The sequence below is a fragment of the Triturus cristatus genome, chromosome 5_1 (assembly GCF_964204655.1).
Source record: "Triturus cristatus chromosome 5_1, aTriCri1.1, whole genome shotgun sequence".
NCBI classification, from domain to species: domain Eukaryota; kingdom Metazoa; phylum Chordata; class Amphibia; order Caudata; family Salamandridae; genus Triturus; species Triturus cristatus.
The window spans coordinates 86,280,564-86,300,692 of NC_140587.1; the positions used below are offsets into that span (position 1 = coordinate 86,280,564).

Genomic DNA, 20,129 nt, shown 5'->3' on the forward strand with positions numbered 1-20,129 from the left:
GAAGCGAGCAATGAGAAATATGTAGTAAAAGGAAGCCATAACAAATCTCTTTTAATTGCAAGAGAAATGGGGGTAACATAGTTAGTGTCGAGTCTATGATGAAAACACACAGCATTCCACCAAGCTTTAACAGTGACTTTATGAGCTTGTTTCCAATTTGAAGTAATTAAATGAAAGGCGATAGCTCTTAATAAATCTATTAACTGAAAATGAGATGGTGACTGGGGCCATTGAAGTTAGAGTGAACCAAGCAAGATGTTAGATAAGGAAAAAGGGACGTGGACTTTAAAATCCTTGCGTATTTGTGACCAAACAGAGTGCCAAAATTGGGAAATAGGAGGGCATTTGAATAACATGTGTTTTAAATTAGCAGAAGGGCAGTGACATGAGCAGCAAGTAGAGGGAGTGGTAGAGGAGAAAGAAGATAGTTTTGCAGGGGAAAGTAAGAGACGGTGTAAATGAAATAGAGTATTTGGGTGGTATTAGCAGCACGTGAAGTTTTGTGAATCTTGAGCCATAACTTGTCCCAAGTGGAGGCCGACCAACATTGCAGGAGATCCTGTTCACATGCCAATTCAGTCCTTGTTTTTTGTCGCTCAAGGTTTGATAATAAACATTTATGGATGGAAGATGCTGAGGGGGAAGAATCTAAATGGGGAAAAATGGTAGAACATAATAAAGGAGGGTTAGAGACAGGTGGAAGAAGGAGGAGATATTGATTAAGTGAGGGAAGCAAGATATTATATTGAGCTTTGAAAGTATTAGGGAGAGAGAATTTGGATTGAAGAGCAAGAAAAGATAAAGGAGTTTGATGCTCCAAGAGTTGGGAAATCCAAGTTAGACCCTTGGAGTGCCAAGATTTCCAGTAAATAGAACGGTGTTTGATTTGTAAAGATTTATTGTGCCAAATAGGTTGTTGAGATAACAAAGTCATAGAAGGATAAGAAGAGGGCAGAAGAGGGTTTAACAGCTTACAAGTATGAGCGATGACAAAAGAGCACAAAGAGGAAAAAGTGTGAGTAAAGGTAAGGATTTCTTGAAAATCAAAAGGGGAGACACAATTTTCTTCTATGGTTAACCACACCGGGGGATGTGTAGAAATAGCAGAGGAAATCTAGTGAGAAGCTTGTTTAAGGGAAGAGGCATAGTGATAAGAATTAAAATCAGGGAATTTAAGACCACCATGATATTTATCTTTCTTCAGCATGGACAAGGCTAAACGGGGTCGTTTGTTGTTCAAAAGGAATTTTACTAATAGTGAATCAATTTTCTTAAAGTAATGTCCAGGCATATGGGCAGAAATCATGGAGAGAGAGTAAAGAATTAACCGCCTCCATGCTCATCACGAGCCCAGCTCGTCATGAGGCACAGTGGTGCTGTGGTCATGACGAGCTGGGCTCATCATAACGGTCACGGCCCGCCCACGTGCGATTGATTCCCCTGTGCGGGAGAATCAATCAGAGGGCGGGGTCGTGACGAGCTCAGCTCGTCATGAGCACAGCTCCACTGTGCCTCATGACGAGCTGGGCTCGTCACGAGCACCGCGGCTCCGCGCGCCCCCTCTGCGCCGTGGGGGAATTACCCCCGCGGCAAAGGGGTTAAAGGAGTAAGCATCATCTTAATTGAATCTAAGCGACCCCACCAGGAAAGACAAAAAGGATGACACCTGGTAATGGAGTCACTTGATGCCTTAATAATAGAATTAAAATTCAATTTTAGAGTTTCCGAGATATTGGAGGAAAACCATAAGCCTAAGTACTTTGGGGCAGATTTATGATAACTGGCGCATCCCTGCATATCAGCAGGGATGCGCCAGTTATAATGTGCCACAGCTGCGCCACCATGGATGCGCCGCATTTATAATGCGGCGCACCATGGGGCAAAAACGGCACAGATGCGTGACGCATCTGTTCCGTAAAAGTGGCGCATTGCTGGAGTTGCGTCGCAAGCGCGACGCAGCTCCAGCAATGTTCTGGGGGGCCCTATCTGTACAATGCTGCGTCAATCCTTACGCCTGCTTCAAGCAAGCGCAGGGTTTTGACGCAGCAAGGGCCTAAAAGTGACTGAGTGAAATCTTGTAGATTTCACTCAGCCACTTTTAGGAGGCGTTCCTGCGCCGGAACGCCCCCACCTGCCCTGGAACGCCTACATGTGGCGCAGGGCTTTACAACGTTGTAAATACCCCGCACCATGGCGAAGGATTTGCGCCGCTGCTGCGTCACAAAAGTGACGCAACGGCGGCGCAAAAGTGGCGCAAGTGCAACATAAATCTGCCCCTTTATCTTAGAAGGTTGCCAGGAGTAGCCTGTATGAAGAAAAGAGTGTTTAAGACATAAAACATTAAGAGGCAAAATTTCACATTTATCTTAATTAAGGGGGTAACCAGAAAAGCAAGAAAAAATATCAACTTGTTGTAAGAAAGGAGGGAGGGAGATAGCTTGTTGAGGGCCAAGTTGAAATCCAGAGATTTGAGTATCTTGCATAATTTTAATTAGAAAAGGTTCCAAAGCCACTATAAACAGTATGGGTGAAAGGGGACATCCCTGTTGGACCCTCCTAGAAAGTGAGAAATATTTTGAGATCTTACCATTTACAAAGATAGATGATTTAGGGCCGGAATACAAAAGGGAAATCAATGAGATCAATTTGGGGGGGAAGCCAATCCATTTCAACACATGAAACATAAAATCCCAACCTATTCTATCGAAAGCCTTCTCAGCGTCCAAGGCTTTAGCAGCAAGAGGATAATCTAAAGAAGAGGCTTTACTGAGAACATTAAAGAAAACACAGGAATTATCAGAAGATAAACGACCTTTAACATAGCCCGATTGTTCTGGGCCAATAAGATCAGGAAGGATAGGGGCAATTAGTAAAGCTAAAAGTTTCGCAAAAATCTTGTAATCTGTGATAACTAAGGAGATGGGACAGTATTTTCCTTTGGAATTAAACAGATCAAAGCTTTTTGGAAAGAACCTTGCGAAGAACCAAGGGAAATGAAATAATTAAACAGAAGGTGAAGATGTGGAAGGAGAAGTTTAGAAAAGTGTTCATAAAATTCAAATGTAAATCCGTCAGGTCCAGGGGTTTTACCACGGCGTAATACTGATATAGCATGAGGAAATTCAGTTAGAGAGATATCAGTATCTATGGAATCAAAGTCAATGTCGTGGGAAGGAGGGGGAGTAATGGATTAGAAATAAGAAGACAAATCTGATTGGGATGGCAAAGATTCAGGCAAATATAAATGTTTTTAAAAAGAGCCAAATTTGTTTAAAATGTCTTCGTCCTTACAAAGTGGAGAACCATTAGAGCTTTGCAACAATTCTATTTTAGTGTGATCTCGTCTCTTTTTTAAGTAGTTTGCTAATAACTCTCCCATCTTATTTTGACCACTGTAATAGCAAGAACTACTTTTCAAAAGATAAGAGGAGGCGGCTTCTGTAGAAAGTTGATTAAAGGTGAGTATGGCCTTAAGGAGATCCTGCAAAGAAGATTCAGTATTTGAGTGCTAATAAGCATACTCCAGTTACTTAATTTTCATGAGACGTTGGTTAGTTTGTTTCTCAAGACCTTTTTTCTTACGTGAAACAAAATTGATTATAAAACCGCTTACAGCAGCTTTAAAGGAATCCCAAACCAGTACAGGGGTGGAATTTGGAGTCATATTAATAACAACAAATTTAGAGGCAAAGGAGTTGAATTGGCTGGAAAAATCACGGTCTGTAAGCAATGCATTATAAAAGCGCCATCTACCAGCACCGGGGACAAAGGGCAGCAAATCAAATTCAACCCAAACCGGAGCGTGGTCCGATATCAAAATAGAGCCTATCTTGGATTGGATAATGAGTTAGGGATTCACTTAAGAATAAATAGTCCATGCCGGATTGGGAATGATGTAGGTGTGAGTAAAAGCTGCACTCTCTAAGGTCTGGATGGCATATACTCCAGATATCCACTAAAGGTTTACGGCGTATGGTGGAGGTGAATTGTGAATGCATCTTATTGCTTACAAATTTAGTGTCTGTCTAATATGGGGTCACAGACTTGGTGACAATCGCCACCAAAAATAATGTAATCATCATCAAATGTAATTAACTTGTCAGAAATTGAAGACCAGAATTTTTTATCGACAGAAACTGGACCATAAACATTAAAAATAACTAGCGGTACTTTATCTATAAGTAGTCTAATAATGACCCAATGACCCTCAGAATCAGATTCTTGATGAACAACATTAACATGGAATTTTTTATGGCACAAAATTAATACACCATTTTTCTTACCAAGGGCTGGGGAAGAAAAAACATTACCAACCCAACATTTTTTAAGTTTAGTAGCTTCAGCATTGGATAAATGTGTCTCTTGGAGAAGAGCAATGTCAGTTTGTAACTTAGCTAATTGGGTTACCTAACCCTTTAATATTCCAAGTTGTAACTCTGAAGGTAACCAGAAAAGAAGAACAGAAACCAACAATAAGCATACAGTGTCATATTCATATTCTAAATTGAGAAAAAAAAGGGAGATGCTAATAACAAGGTGAAAAAGAAAGAGAAACAAAAGAAGTAGGTTATAGGCATAGAGAATCAGAAAGGAAATAAGAAGAAAACAGAGAACAAGAAAACAGTACAAGTCATACAAGAATATGTGAGGATAAAAATATTCAAACAACTGAAATGACTGAAACACATACGGATAACACAGAACAAGAGAGGGTGATGGCGACACCAGGGAGTTGATGACTGAACCAGCAGAGCTCCACCGAACTCCAAACGAATCCGGGATAAAACAACTTAAGGGAGAAACCATATAGGAGTATGAGATGAAGACGGAATATACCTGTAAGGGAAGAAAAAATATGAAGGTATATGAGAGAGAGAAAGAAAGGACAAAACAACATGATACCAAAAAACAGTAAACAACAAAGAGAATTATACAGTCACAAAACAATCAGATAAAACAATGTAAGAAAACCAATCAGGTAGGTCAAGAGGTGTCCATGGCCATAGCTCCTTGTTGACGGAGGAATTCTTTCAGGAAGTTTAGATCATTGAAAGTCCTGGTTTTATCTTTATCAGTGACTTTGAAAATGCAGGGATGAATTAATCCAAAACGAGCATTAAGGGAACGTAGTTGAGGTCGAAGATCCAGAAATTGTTTGCGATGATCCGCTGTAACCTTGGCCACATCTTGAGAAAGATAAAGTCAGAGACCCTCCCCAAAAACTTTTTTTTTTTATTTAACTATAGATAAAACTTGCATGAGATCTGTGTATTGTAAGAAGAACATAATGACTCCACAAGATCTTGTTGAAATTTTGGGACGTTGTCTGTGAGCTCTTTGAATGTTTAAGGGAGAAATAGGAGACATGCCCAAGATTTGTGACAAAAAAGACTGAAAGAAAGTTGTAGGACTAGATCCTTCAATATTTTCTGGAAGGCCGTAAATTCTAAGATTGTTTCGGCGATTCCGGTTTTCCAAATCTTCGGTTTGTTTCTTGAGCAAAGATATCTCAGATTCCAGAGTAGAGAGACGAGAACAAGAAGTTTGAAGAGAGTCAGTCTTTTGTTCAACCACAAGCACACGTGACTCCAGCGAAGACCATTTGTCATCTTTTTAGTATCTTTTATGAAGGGTTTCAGAGTGCGTATTTCCTCATGAATGATATCCATGGCGGGCGAGGAAGAATTCACAAGAGAAGGAGGATCTTTTTTCGTGCGCTTTGTGAAGATCGCAGGAAGATTACTGGTGATAGAAGACTTTGGGATGGCACCTGTGGGGAGATCAGGTTTGTGAGATGAAGAGTCTTCCATGTCGTTAAGAGCGGAATCTGAGTCAGAGTACATACAAGGTTTCGCAGGTTTAGATGAGGAGCTTAGTTTAAGGTTTTTCAGCCTTCCCATATGAGGTCCACTCAAAACACAGAAAAGTCACTTGTCGCAGTACCAAAAATCTTCAAAAGCCTTTTAGTTAGTTGCGGCAAGTAGCGTCTACTTTGTTGGAAGTTTGACAAAAATTCTGAAGTGTGTTCACCGGTCATGGAGTAGGTGACCGAAAGTTGTAATTGGTGGACCTCCAACAGACGACATATGGGAACCAAATATAAGGAAGAGTCATGCCCCAGTGAGAGAAAAAAACATATAGTAACGGGAGTCAAATGGAACTAAAATGCTCAATGGTAGAGAATAAAAATCAATAATGAGGAGAGCATATCAGGACATTAAACGTGTCCAAATATGGTGAAAATGGGAGGGTCACAAAATGGCTGCCATGTAAAGCCATTAAACTTTAAAAATGAGATAATTGCCAAAAAAGCATAAATAAGTGGTAGAGCACATTAAGAGATCGGGAGCAGTCATAGGAGAAGCGCTATGGATACATGCAACAATAAGGCATGTAAAACAAATGTGGAGCGAAGGCGACATTGAAATGCTTCGCGCTCGAAATGGCGGCTGTTATGAAGGGAAAGTCGCGAAGTGGAGAAAATGCTCAAAACTAAGGCATAATGTCCGAAATGCGGGCGCGCGTTGGTTGTAAAGCGCTTTGACCTACATTTCAGGTGTGCAGACAGTGTTCCACGTACAGGGAGAAGTTGCGAGCGGAGCCCGGTCTAGGAGCCTCGGAGTTACGCTGCCATCTTGATCGGCGTCGTAACCACGCCCCTATGTGAATATGTCATAATGTAATATCATGCACTAGTCCTCTAAGTATCTAACAAGTCACCTTTACAATGGTTTTCCTACAGTGAGAGTAAAAAGCTGGTTATACACTGAATTTCACATAAACTAATGTTGAAAGCAAACAAAATCTAGATCCAAACAAAAAAGAAATGCCTTTAACATTACTTGTTCAAATTTTCTTTTGGTACAGTTTGGCTGTCAAACACCAGAAAGCTTGAGCTTTACCTGTTTTTGCATGTTCCTGTTTCTAATCATGTGTATTTTTAAGTGGGATTGTATATTAACTATGATTGATTTTCGTTTTATGATTGTGTAATATTTGGCTTTTATGTGATGGATATTTTAATATTTTAACATGCTTTTATGGTTTTAAATACCCGAATAAAGTGATTTTGACTGACTGATCATATTCAGTCTCATCCTCTTCATCTGGTTGGGGCATCAATTTGGCAGAGCTCAGAACATCACTATACCTTAGGGAGACATTTACTGTGGCCAAAATGCTTATCTCATGCAGAGTTAGGTGGCTATTTAAGCTGTTGGGTAGGCGTCTTGCTCAGTAGGATCTCAATTGAATGCAGCACCATCACTAGCATTGGGTGACCCACGACAGTTCCCTCGGTTTGTTGGATACTCAAGCGTACCGCTGCATCCACTTTAAGATAACTAGGCAAAGCTGTAGTTACGGGGTCAAGTGTTGTTGATAGATCGGTTAGATAGATAGTAACCTATGAGCTGCGTCCGCGGTCTCTAGCGACAAGGAATGGGGTCGAGGCCAATCTGTGAACAACCTCTCTTACAGCATGTCTTGCCTGTCGGGATCAGGGATATCCCAACCGGCAAGACATGCTGTAACAGAAGTTGTTCACAGATTGGTCTTGACCCCATTCCTTGTCACTAGAGACCGCAGAACGGCTCACAGGTTACTGGCTTGCCATCCCTGATATACAGCAGCCCACTGCAAAATGTTTACTCTGACCCAGCATCCAACTGCACAGACCGCGGTGGCGGCTGTCTGCATCCTTTACTTTCCTTATACTTGGCCTGGACTTCTACTCGGTCTTCGCCTGAAACAAACCTCCTTCAAGTCACTCTGACCTGGATATAAGCAAAATGTATACAGGTATACCATTGTCAATGTCCTGATGATGATCCTATATATTTTGTAAGGATAAAAACGCCGTCTGCTTGTTGTACACCATATACACCTCTTTATTTAATACTTATTATGTGTAATGGTGTCTCCACTATAATTTTTTTGTCCTACCAAAATGTGTCTCATACAAAAAATTTACTCTGCCTCAGTGTTTTTGTTTCATGTTGTCCGTAATTCCCACTAAGTTGGATACAGGATTGTGTCCCACTTTATTTGTTTCTTGCTGAATTTTGTGTATATTTAAGCAACTATATATTAAAAACACTTGTCCGGCTGAACAGCTGTAAAATATAATACTGATTGGGTCTATATTTATTGTTTGCTCTCATTCATCCTTGTCTAGGGACCACTGTCTTTAGAAATATATCCGGAGGTTATTTTCCACTGGGTCATTCATTCCCTCGTGCTCTCAGAAAACCTGCATCAGGTGGTGAAAGTAGACATGTACCAATTCCTTGGCTTCCTGCCTTGTTATAAAAATCTTTGGCCAATCTATTTCATTCAGGGGCATTTTTGTTTTTAGGTGATTAATGACAGCTTTTGTTCTTTGCCTTAAAAATGTGTGACACAACATACATCCCTGCTACTCTCAGTGGTTCTTCAGCTAACCAATCAACTGCGCTTTGTAACTCTGCCCATAAATCTCTGTGGACCCCTACTTCAAAGAGTACATCAAAGTCTTTCCACAACACCTTTGATACTGTCACACTCATATCTATCTGCATGTGCCATTTGTCAGGGTTCTCTCTTACTTTCAAAAGCAAGTTTACAAAATTTAAAAAATCTGCCCAAGACCAGGCGACATGCACAAAAGCTCCTCCACGTACCTTCGTAAGGGGTACTCTTTAATCATTGATTCTGTGACCTTCTCTTCTCCTGACCTCTGAAACTCATCCCTTAACTTCATCTTTGCCCTCTCTTTCTTAGACCACTGTTCCCTAAACTTCGCCAGATCCCCCAATTCTCTGATGCACTCAATAAACTCCTTCACATGCGTCCTCAACCCTCTTGGCTTAGAAACCTTAATCTCCTTGTCAGCCATTGACATTCTGGAATTTCACCTCAGCTTCTACCTCTAGGTCAAATCATATCCACATTCATTTGCCAGCCTTTCCAACTTAGGATATGTATTTCACGCTACTCTGGCAGCTTCCTTGCTCAAAGACATCAGCTTGTCTTCTGCGTAGTGACCTAAAAAGTATAATTACACATTTCCCTTAACCATCTTTTCGAATTCAGTCTTTAGCTGAGTTATGCTAATCCTTCTAGGAGTTGCTCCTTCTGGAGAGTCATCTTCCTTCCTTAGGGTGTCCTGCCATCTTGGCATAGTGTTCTGTGAAACCGGCATAAGTTGGGGTACAATGGGGGTCTGCCTTATGGTGACGCACTCGGTCTGAGGGGGAAATCCAACTGCCTGTGCTGGAGTTGTAAGTACGGTTGGGGTCTGAGTGCCCACAGATTCTCCATATTTAGAGGGTGCACAGGGGCCGCATAGTACGGGAGTGGTGGAGCTTGCAAGAGCTCCTCTATAGAAGCCTCTCCTTCATGTTCACTGACCGGGTCTGACTCTTCGGGTGAGTCTTTCTTTGAGCCTATTTTTTCGTCATCAGAGGTCTAACTATCTATTGCTGGGTATGCTCCTACTGTCTCAACCATGCATTCTCACAATCCCTGTTGATTCTCGTCACTCTGAATGTTAAAGCATGAATAAAACTTCCTTCGTGTCCTTAGCTCAAATCTCCATCGTGCTTTTCTCTCGCCATCTGTTCACATCGATATAACTCCTCAAACTGCGTGGGTCTAAGGGGGAGGATTCATAATAAACATTCTCTTTCTCAAGTAGTTGAGAAAGAGAATGTTTTTGGAGAAAACAGCTGTTTTCTCCAAAAACTAACGTCTGCTAAAATGCAGACTTAGCTATACTTACCATTGGGGTGGATTATGCTGATACGACTACAGGGTCATATCAGCAAGGTTATCGCCGTTTTCCATGGAACATCGCTGGAAAAACAGCGATGTTCCATGGAAAACATCGCTATCGCTGGGAAATTATCGCCATTGCGCTATGCGTTGTTAATACAACGCTAGCATGGCGATAATTTTCTGCAATAGCCAGCGATAACATTTTTCTCGCTTAGAGCGTCCGGCAATAATTATCGCTGCCGCTTGTTAGTATGCCCCTCGGTCTCTTAAAGGAGCCTTTTTCAGGAAACTGCAAGTTTCCACCTTTCCTAGAATTCTGGCATCACTGCTTCAACCAGATACAGATACGTAACCCTTTTTTGACCGCCATTTCCCTAGCTGGTGTTCCTTCGGGCAGCAACTTGTCTCCCTTTTCTATCTTGACTGTGCTTTTGTGGGTGCTGCACCCATTTCATCCCCTAAAACAATTGTTTGCCCTTCTTCTGAAGCTTTCCTACGTTCCAAGAGCGTACAACTAGTCCACCAATGACAGCACAACCAGCTCAAAAGCCTACCAAGAGGCGCGTGGTACTTGACGCCCTGTCGGCCTGTCTCTGTGTGGCTTCACTGTCTGTGCATGATCAGATTTTACTCTAGTTTGACCCTCTTTTTTCGCTTGTTTCCCTAGCTCAACCTTGCCTGCAATTCTAAAGACAGTAAGATTGTGCTCAACAACTGGATTTCTGAGCACATTCATGCAATAGCAATCTCTCGACCTGCTAGAGCTTGCTTCAACCAGCTCCTCCGCCCACATGCACTTCAAATCAAATGGCACCTGGCATCTAGTTAGAACAGCCATCCATTAATAAATGACGTCCGTATCTTGGTGTCACTGATAAAGCCTCACAGTGCACCTCACCTTGGCAGACAATACAATACATTTTCTAGCTCCGGAATTCAAATTAAAATTCCAACATTAAAATGACGACAGCTGTTCCTACAAATCCCAAAAATAAAAGCACATAATATTTCACTACAAGTCCATCTATAGCACTACAAGTCCCAAACTGCACTGCGGTCACTCCACTCTCACTCACACATACTCAATAGTCCCTATTGATACTCACGTCGCTGTCTTCGGTTCACCGCACCGACCACCTTGTCTCTGATGCGGACTGAGATGTGGGCAGGGGCAATTTAAATCTCGGGGCACAACAGCCTATACCATGCAGGTCGGGTGTTTGGCTCCAAGTCCAGTTTGCCTGCACAGGTCTCCTCAGGATCAAGTCGGAACCATCAGCTCTGCTCCCAGATCTCTCAGCAGCATCTCTGCCTCCTGGGCCCTGCGAAATGTCTCCCTTCCAGGGGCTGCGCACAAAGGATTCTGGGTCGGGAGAGGTGTAGTCCCTTTTCATGACTCTGGACCAGTTTCACAACCGGGCTGTCAGAGAGAGGCCGTCCCTTAAACAAAGGAGTCCAATCACAGATGACACACAACGATGTACGTTTTAAAGGTTTACTCAGAATGTGTAAAAGCACTGAATGTAGCCATAAGCAAGTAGCAGGTGCACGTAGTCCAGCAAGATTCAATACAAAATCGGGCATAGATTCTCCTTTATACAATGAAGAAAGGATCTCATCTTAAACAGAAGAAATCGGTCTCTTTTATAGCAAAACAAACGCAGACTTCATACATTTACTACATCAGTGCGGTGTCCCCATGGGCTCATCCAATAGAGGTTAAGACCAGAGGCGCAACTAGAGCCAAATTTCGGGAGGGGGGGGGGGGGGGCTAAGAAAAAATTTCGGGGGGGGTCTGAATCTTTTAAGCCATAGGCAGAGTGGAGCTGCAGGGGCTCTTAGAAGGGCTGAAACAACAGCGAGGCCTCATTAACATGAAAATGGACTTTTACCTGTGAAGTGCTCGGGTGCGGCTGTGTGTGCCCTGGGAAGCTGTCTCATCCTGGGCTGCCACACACGACGGGGGGCTGTGTGGATGACCAGTGCACGGCTCATTGGGGGCTGTGTGGATGACCAGTGCACGGCTCAATGGGGGCTGTATGGATGACCAGTGCACGGCTCAATGGGGGCTGTATGGATGAACAGCGCACAGCTCAGTGGGGGAGGTGTTGTGGGCGGAAAGTACAGAGCTCAGTGGGGAGCTGTGTGTGGGCCATGCACAACTCAATGCAGCAGGTGCTGTTTGGGGTCTGTGTGTTGGCAATGCACAGTCCGAAGAAGTTCTGTGTGGGTGGGTTGTGTATTGCTCATTGGGAATGTAGGTGTGAAGTGCACACAACAGTGGAAGGCTATGTAGGTGGGCAGTGCTCAGCTTGGGAGAGGGCTGTGTGGGTTGGCAGTGCTCAGGTCAGTCAGTGAAGGGCTATGCGGGTTGGTGGTATCCAGCTCAGTAGAACGCTGCCTGGGACGACAGTGCACAGCTCAGTTGGGCTATTGGGCAGGCAGTACACAGCTCAGGGTGGGGTTTATGTGTGGAATTTGGTGGGTGGCAGTGTACAGCTCAGTGGTCTGAGGGTGGAGCACAGTGCACAGCTCAGTGGGACCTGAGTAGGTGAAAATGTGCAGCTTAGTCAGAGGCTATGTAAATACGCAGCTCACTGGAGGGTAGTGTGGTGATCAAAGCACAACTCCATAAAGTTCTGTGTGAATGGATCTTGCACGGCTCAGCGGTGGGAGGTGGATGGGTAGTGCACAGCTCATTGGGAGGTGGGTCTGTGTTGGTGGGCAGTGCACAGCTCAGTGGGGGAGGTGGGTGGGTAGTGTACAGCTCAGTGGGGGGTGGGTCTGTGTTGGTGGGCAGTGCACGGCTCAGTGGGGGGGGGGGTGGGTGGTTAGTGCACAGCTCAGTAGGAGAGGTGGGTGGTTAAGGAACCGCTCAGTGGGGGGTCTGTATTGGTGGGCAGTGCACTGTCCAGTGTGGCGCAGAGAACTAAGATCATAGAAAGGAAGTTAGCAAGAGTGGGCAGCTGCATATGGCATTGCTCATTGAAATCTTCCCGGGATCTAACCATCATTTCTCTGATCCTGACAGGACAAGGTGAGAGCTGAGAAGCAGAAAATTGCGACTGAGCTTGAACAGCTGCACCAGCTCCTGAGAGATAAAGAACAGACACTGTATGAAAGACTGGAGCAGATGGAGAAGACAATTATCATGGTAGAAAATGAAAATATCTCCAAACTGTCCAATCAAATTGCTTCTCTTAATGCCCTGATAACAGATCTAGAGAAGAAATGTGAGGAATCAGCGTTAGACCTCCTGAAGGTGAGACACCGCTTGGTAAATACAAGACAATACAGAAGAGCTGCATTTATATGATGTGTGAGGCGTTGAATGTAAGTGGAGAACATGCATGATCAACAGACAGGGTTAATATACACTGACCTCCTGTATTCTGACAACTCAACAAAATATGCAGACAAGTTAAACTAACAGCAGATCCTTCTGCACTGACAGCCCAACGCAATGTACACACCGATTCAGCACAGAGGAGCCTACTTGTATGCTGACAGCCCAATACTGCGCTGCATCATGTGACTTCATTCACAATATCACACTGTGCTGTGCTGTGTGATCTTATTCAGAATGTGGTTACGGATTATTTTGTATTGCTAAAAATCTTCTATGGAGGTCAACAATGAACATCCTTAACCTCTTCCATGCTCATGACGTCTCCCGGCCGTCATGAGTCACGATGGGCGTGTGCGGACGACGGCCGGGAGACGTCATGACCACGCCCAGGAATGGAATGTCCAGCACTGCGGCGGCGCTGCTGCGCAATTTGCGCCGCAGCAAAGAGGATAAAACAGTGTAAAATATAAATATATTTCAATTTTGTTCTTAAGCTGAAATATTATGATATTAACACATTTGATAGATTTGTAATTGGTGCAATTATCATTGGAATTTAAATAAATAGAGTGATCGCTGGGGACATTCATTAACTGGTTGAACCTATGAATATAATTACTACAGTGTGTGCCGTTTTGCTCAATCCCGTTAACACCGTTCCACCTTCCCTTATTAACATTTAACACCAATTTTCTTTTTTTACATTTTAATTTTTTTAAATGTATTTATATCGATCGAACTTAGTCCAATTAATTGATATATAAATATTCATGCATGGTATACATAGATAAAAAAACAGACCCCCCCCCCAAAAAAAAGAAGCGAATAACCAAGTACAATAAGCTTAGCATATCACGCATATACAGTACAAAAAGCCAATGAGCCCAATGATCTAGCACCACCCTCTCCGCAGTCCACTCTCAACCCTTGTGTACTTCGGATGTTGGTACCTCCCATGTCTTCCAGATTTGATCTATTTTCTGTAAGGATCCCATACTTTTACCGTACAGCACTTCGTTAGAATGTACTTTGTGCATCTTGTTCATCCACTGCAAGAAAGTGGGGATCTTATCCCAGTTCATGTTTGCTAAGATCAGCAATTTAGCCACCAATATTGAAATGAAGAATATTTGTTGCTGTCTAATAGAGAGGTCTCCTTTCCGAACTACTAGCACAAAAGGGCTCCGTATGGATTTAGGCAAATATTTACCCCTTTTTTCGAGCTAGCAAAAATATCATGCCAATAATCCCTTAGATGGCTGCAGGTGAATATAGTGTGGAGCCAGTCGCCAGTCCTATCATTGCGCCAAAACGATGGGCTCCACCTCGGGGTAGAGTTTATGCCGTTCACTGGGGTATGAAACAGCAGTCACTTGCTATAAAATGACATTCTTCTTAGATTAGCGGCTTTAACCACCTTAGCACGAATGCGATTAAAGAACCTCCACTGTGAGATATCCACTTTGCACCCAGTAGAGGATTCAATCCAATGTAATAACTCAGATATCGTACTGTGATATATTACTGCAGCAATTTGTACCAATGTTCTATGCCTGCTAATTTAGATACAAAGGGCCTCATGTAGGTAACATACTATTTACCGATTCATAAATACCGAATTTTACCGATTCGGTATTTATGAATCGGTAAATAGTATGTAGGTAAATAATCGGTAATTATTACCGATTCGGTAAATATCGGTATTTATGAATCGGTATTTACCGAATCGGTAATAATGCATCCCTTCCCATTCATTCCTATGGGCCTGGCGGCCCATAGGAATGAATGGGAAGCCAGTTACTATTACTGATTCGGTAAATACCGAATCGGTAATAGGGGAGGCATTATCATGGGTGGCAGGGTGTCACATTGACACCCTGTTGCACCCCTGATTCGTGCATGTGTGCACATGTGGCGCACATACATGCCCTAAGGGCATGTATGTCTGCCACATGGCACTTTACAAATAGCACAAAAATGCTTTTTGTAAGGTATTCGTCATTTACCATCAACTTGTAGTTGGTGGTAAATAACGAATCCAGACACCAATAATGCACTCACTTGAGTGCCCCCTACATTGCACTTCTGGATTCGGTATTTACCGATTCGGTATTTTACCGATTTCTTAAAATTCCGATTCAGTAAATACCGAATCCAGAAATCAGCCACCTACATCTCAAGTGCCTCAATACCGGTCAGTAACGGGATATTTACCGATTTTCGGCCGTTACCGACCGGTATTGAGGTACCTACATGAGGCCCAAAATGCGCTGAACTGAGAGGTTTGATAAGGACCCGCTCCTCTATAATACAGCCCTCGCAAAAATTCTTGATTGAGAGAAAACTAAAACGAAGCGAAGGGATAAGAACGGGATCTGAGTTACCCAATTGCTGCCAGGTCATGAATTCATTATTACAAAAGAAATCACTATTCCTCCTATATCCTGCTCTATACCACTTAACTACACGTAACTGTAGATAATTGCACTCCTAAAAGCCAATGGGGCATATTATCAAGACAGGTGATAAAATGATCGCCTCTTTAGCGGCAGAAAACTGCTGCTAAAACGGCGATAATGGGCTTGATAATATGCCACAGACAATTCCAATAGAAGCCCATGTTAGATGTCCTTCACATCTAACATGGGCTTCAATTGGAATTCCATAGAGCATATTATCAAGCCCGTTATCGCCGTTACAATAATACGAGGTGTCCTATATCTTTTTTTCTTCAGAAGTCTTGGCATAAACAGGAAAGGGGGAAGGTTGATTTTTGATGTCTTCACTATCTGTTCTAGATAAAAGTTAGCCTCGCTAGGAACAAGATGTTGGAATAAGACCTCACTAACCACTTCATGAAGGCCGCCTGATAGTATCAGTTTATGTTGGGCAGTGCTAGTCCTTCAACCTCATAGTGCAGCTCAATGGCCTCTAGGTTTAATCTCGTTTTTTTTGCCCTGCCAAATAAAATGGCAGGTGGACCAATTAATTGACAGAATAAAGGACTGAGGGACTTTGGTCCGTACATTAGTTAACAGGAACAGCAAGAATGGTAGAATATTCATTTTCACCAAAGCTACTCATCCCATAATCGTCATGGAACCATTCTGCCATCTGTTCAGCCGCAGCCGACTACGAATCTTGTCGAGCGTGGATAAATGATTTAGGCTGAACAGACCACCCATGTCATCAGTGACGAATATTCCCAAGTATCTTATGGGTGACGGTCTATTCTGCGAGAAGTATGATTGCATAGTATTGGGTGATACATCTGTTGTGCACTTATAAAGGAGAGCTTTGGATTTTGCATGATTTATTTTATACCCTCCCAGGTTGGAGAAGACTTCTATCTTTTTCATTACATTAGAGAGATTAACTTCCTCCACCTTTAAATACAGCAGCATATCATCCACAAATAATGTTAGTTTTGAAGTCTCTGGAACAGGTGACCTGATACTGGGCTCGTGACGTATGGCGCGTGCGAGAGGTTCAATAGACAACTCGAAGAGGATTGGTGACAATGCGCATCCCTGACGGGTCCCGCACCTTACAATGGTATTTCCTGCTGTTTTTCCATTCATAGTTATATTGGCCTTTACTCATACGTATCGATTACTTACAACTGAAATGCATGCGGCTGGGGATCCAAATCTCCTCAAAATCGTGAATAAAACACTCCAGTGGACGCAGTCGAAGGCTTTCTCCGCATCCAGCATTATCACTGCGGCTTCAATGTCACGTGAGGAGCAGTCGTCTATTTCCTGTGTTAGATAGTGTGTGATGTCTGCCATCTGTCTGTCCAAGATGAAACCATTGTGGTCCCCATGGATAAAGAACAGTGAAAGAAGTGTGGATCACCGCTCCCCTCATAATACTGTTGAACAGTCCTACTAAAAAAGTATTAAGCTGGGGAGAGAACACTTTCTAAACTTGTGCAGACTTTGGGTTCTGGGTGGAATGAACTACCTGTACCACCTCTTCTGGCTGATTGGAGCAAGAAGTGCTTCCGCCCGCTCTCTTGGTAAGGTCGGTAAATCTAACCTATCCAGCATACTAATCACTGCTATGGAGATATGTCATATGCCCCTGAGTATATATTCTCATAATGCTGAACAAACACCTCTGCTATCCCTTGTATTTCAGTTCTTATACTATCCTCTTTAGGGTCTTTTTTTTTCTTTATGCAATTGAGATTGGACCTCCGCTTGACCTCCCATGCCAAATATTTCCCAATATGTTTATTTTCTTCGTACCTGTGTTGAAAGATTGTATTATGATTTTGAATCTCTCTAGCCCAAAAATGATCCTTTATTTGATTCTGTGCCGTTATTGCGAGGCACTTAGCCTGTCTTGAAGGGGCTACTAACAAATCTGCTGTAGCCTTGTTAAAACATGTTTGTAGTTGCTGTGTCCCTTCCCTTTCTACCCTTTTCAGCCCTATAGTAATTGTTGTCACTTCCCCCCTGAAGACGGCTCTTAGAGCCCCCCCATATGGAGAAATCAGTCGCGGTTTCAAGATTTCGCTCTAAGAGCTGGCTTAATATTGTATGCGTTTGATCCACCCATGTTATATTTGCTGAAAGAGATTTGTCGAAAACCCATCTACGTTTTTCTTTGCCCAGATCTATAGTTATGAAGCTCAAGATGACCAGTGAATGGTCCAAAAAAGGGTTAATAAATTTGGATTGCATTTTGTGTACCGAATGGGAGGCTAGAAAGAAATCTATGCGCGATGAGGAATTTAATTTTTTTGAATGGCATGTATAGAGTCTCTCATTTGGGTGGGAGGTACGCCAAAGATCGATCAGAGCAAAATCCTTCATTAAGTGATTAAAAAACGTTACAGGTTTTTGGCTTATTTTGATTTCTATTAGGGCGAGACGCATCAAGTTTGATATCAGGAACCACATTAAAATCGCCCCCTATTATCCAATCGTCTTGCTCTCCTTTCGCAAAAATTGAATAATTTGTCCAGGTCCCCTAGAGAGTCTTCTATAGGACCATACTAGCTCGTTAAGTTAATCAATTGATTTGTCTCCTTACTCTGTACCCAAACCCAACTGCGCGCCTGGGTCCCTATTTACTTTCATTATTTCACAGGGTACTTCTCTAGCGATTAGAATTGCGACTCCATTCACAGCAGCATTTGTGAACGCATATACTGCATGCTGAAAACACCCCAAGTTATTAAATAAGAGAGTATCATTCTTTAGATGTGTTTCTTGAAAAAAGACAATATTTGCCGGCAGTGATTTAAACCGGGCCAGCATTGCTCTTTCCTCAATTGTATTATTTAAGCCATTAGCATTGCAAGAAATAATTCTTAAGTGTCTATCTGCCATGTTCTTCTTGAATCCTCATTGAATCTCCCTTTACTAATGTTCTTGCTTTAACTGTATAATTCTATTTATTCCAGCTGCATCTTTTTTCCTCTTTTTTTAAGGGGATCATGATAGCTTGAGCCAGAAAGCCATTTCTCCCGATATTTCCCCCTCACTCTCTGCCAAATCACCCCTTGCCCCAAGAACCCCCATCCTCACTCCCATCCCTTCCTACATGCTTCCCTGCCTCCGGTTTCCTCCCCAACGTCCCTCCACCCTTTGTGCCACCCCTACCCCCATATCCCTCCCCCTACTTGAGTACCTTGGTATAATACTCTCTGCACCCCCCGCACCTCCCCGGAGAGTATCTGCTATAGGGTGAACTTTTACGCTGCAGGGCGCTGCATACATGTTACCCTGCTGAATCAGATTTCTTGGCCTCTAACATTCCAATTGCCTAGTATTGAACATTTAGCTGGCTCATCTTCTCCTTCTTCCCTCCACTCCCTCCCCCATCTTTTTCATCTGACACCATTGCTTTCTGTGTGGCCACCTTCTTTTCTAAATAAAGCCAAAAAGTCCCTTACCCTGATAAAAATATGTGAGTCTGGCCCTAGCCTGATTTACTGATTCAAATCTGTGAGTCCGACCTTTTTTTTTTTTTGTTTTATATAGTGCAAATTAGACCCGGGACATTGGCCCTTGTGAAGTACTTTAAGTTTACATAATTGGAAGATACCCCATTTTATTGTGGATTGTCCCGCCTCATGATCTTCTGGTATTCCTACAAGTCTTAGATTGGTGCGTCTGGCTTTGTTTTCGACATCGTCTGTCTTGAACTGTAGATCCTCTAGTTCTGCTTGAATTCTCAAGAAGGCCTCGTCCTATATGACATTGGTGTCCTCGAGCTCTAAAACCTTTAGTTCTACCTGTGACATCCAAGACGGAATTTGTTGGATATTTTCGCTGATCTGTCCCAGCTGTTCATTGGTAGTTCTATGGGCATCCTCCTGAGATAGCTTCATCTTGCAATTCTTGAAGTATCTGATTCAAAGTCATCTCAATTGTGGGGGGAGTTGATACTGATTGCCCTGAGCTTAGAATCAGAGCTTGAGGATATGCAAGTATGTTAGCCTGCATGTGTGAAGCCAGTTCATTATTTACATTCTCTGCAGTTTCTCCTGCACCCGTATTGCTGTTAGGTTGCGCTGCCTGTATTTTCCTAGTGGCAGGGGGCACCGCTGTCATGTTGCTGTCTTTCATTCCTCCTTTTACTCCTCCCAATGTTGAGAGGGGATATGACAATTTATCCATCCCCCACCAAGCTTCTGAAGTACTTTACCATCTGGCCGAAATGGTGGCAGTGTAGGGGGAGGTATCGGGACTGGAAGCATAGTCCATTGTATCCCCTGTTTTATGCTTAGATCTGTAAAGGGATATATCACGTCGGGTCCCTTCCTTCAAGATTTGCTACTCTGGTAACTTATTTGTCGTTTTTGCCCCTTGTCCCCTATAAGGTTCTTATCATGCGCACGCGTTTTCAGAGAAGAATCCCTGCAGGGGCCAGCAGCTGATGACGGTGAGCTCTGCTATATAGATATCCAGTAGATCACTGTCGGTGGGTGGGGGGAGAGAGATTGTTCCTTGTTTCTGGTTCTCTGGGCGGGGGGGAAATGCCGCCGCGGCAAAGGTTTTGCCAAGAG

At 43.0% G+C, this 20,129-nt stretch overlaps 1 protein-coding gene across 1 annotated transcript in view; it reads left to right on the forward strand.

The window, feature by feature from the left end:
- Positions 1 to 20,129, forward strand: part of LOC146830278 (E3 ubiquitin-protein ligase TRIM39-like) — a 210,551-nt gene that overhangs the window by 162,148 nt on the left and 28,274 nt on the right. The window contains exon 3 of the mRNA XM_085604036.1: positions 12,788 to 13,018. Coding sequence (XP_085460162.1) covers positions 12,788 to 13,018 — 231 coding nt within the window. The remainder of the gene's footprint in view (positions 1 to 12,787; positions 13,019 to 20,129) is intronic.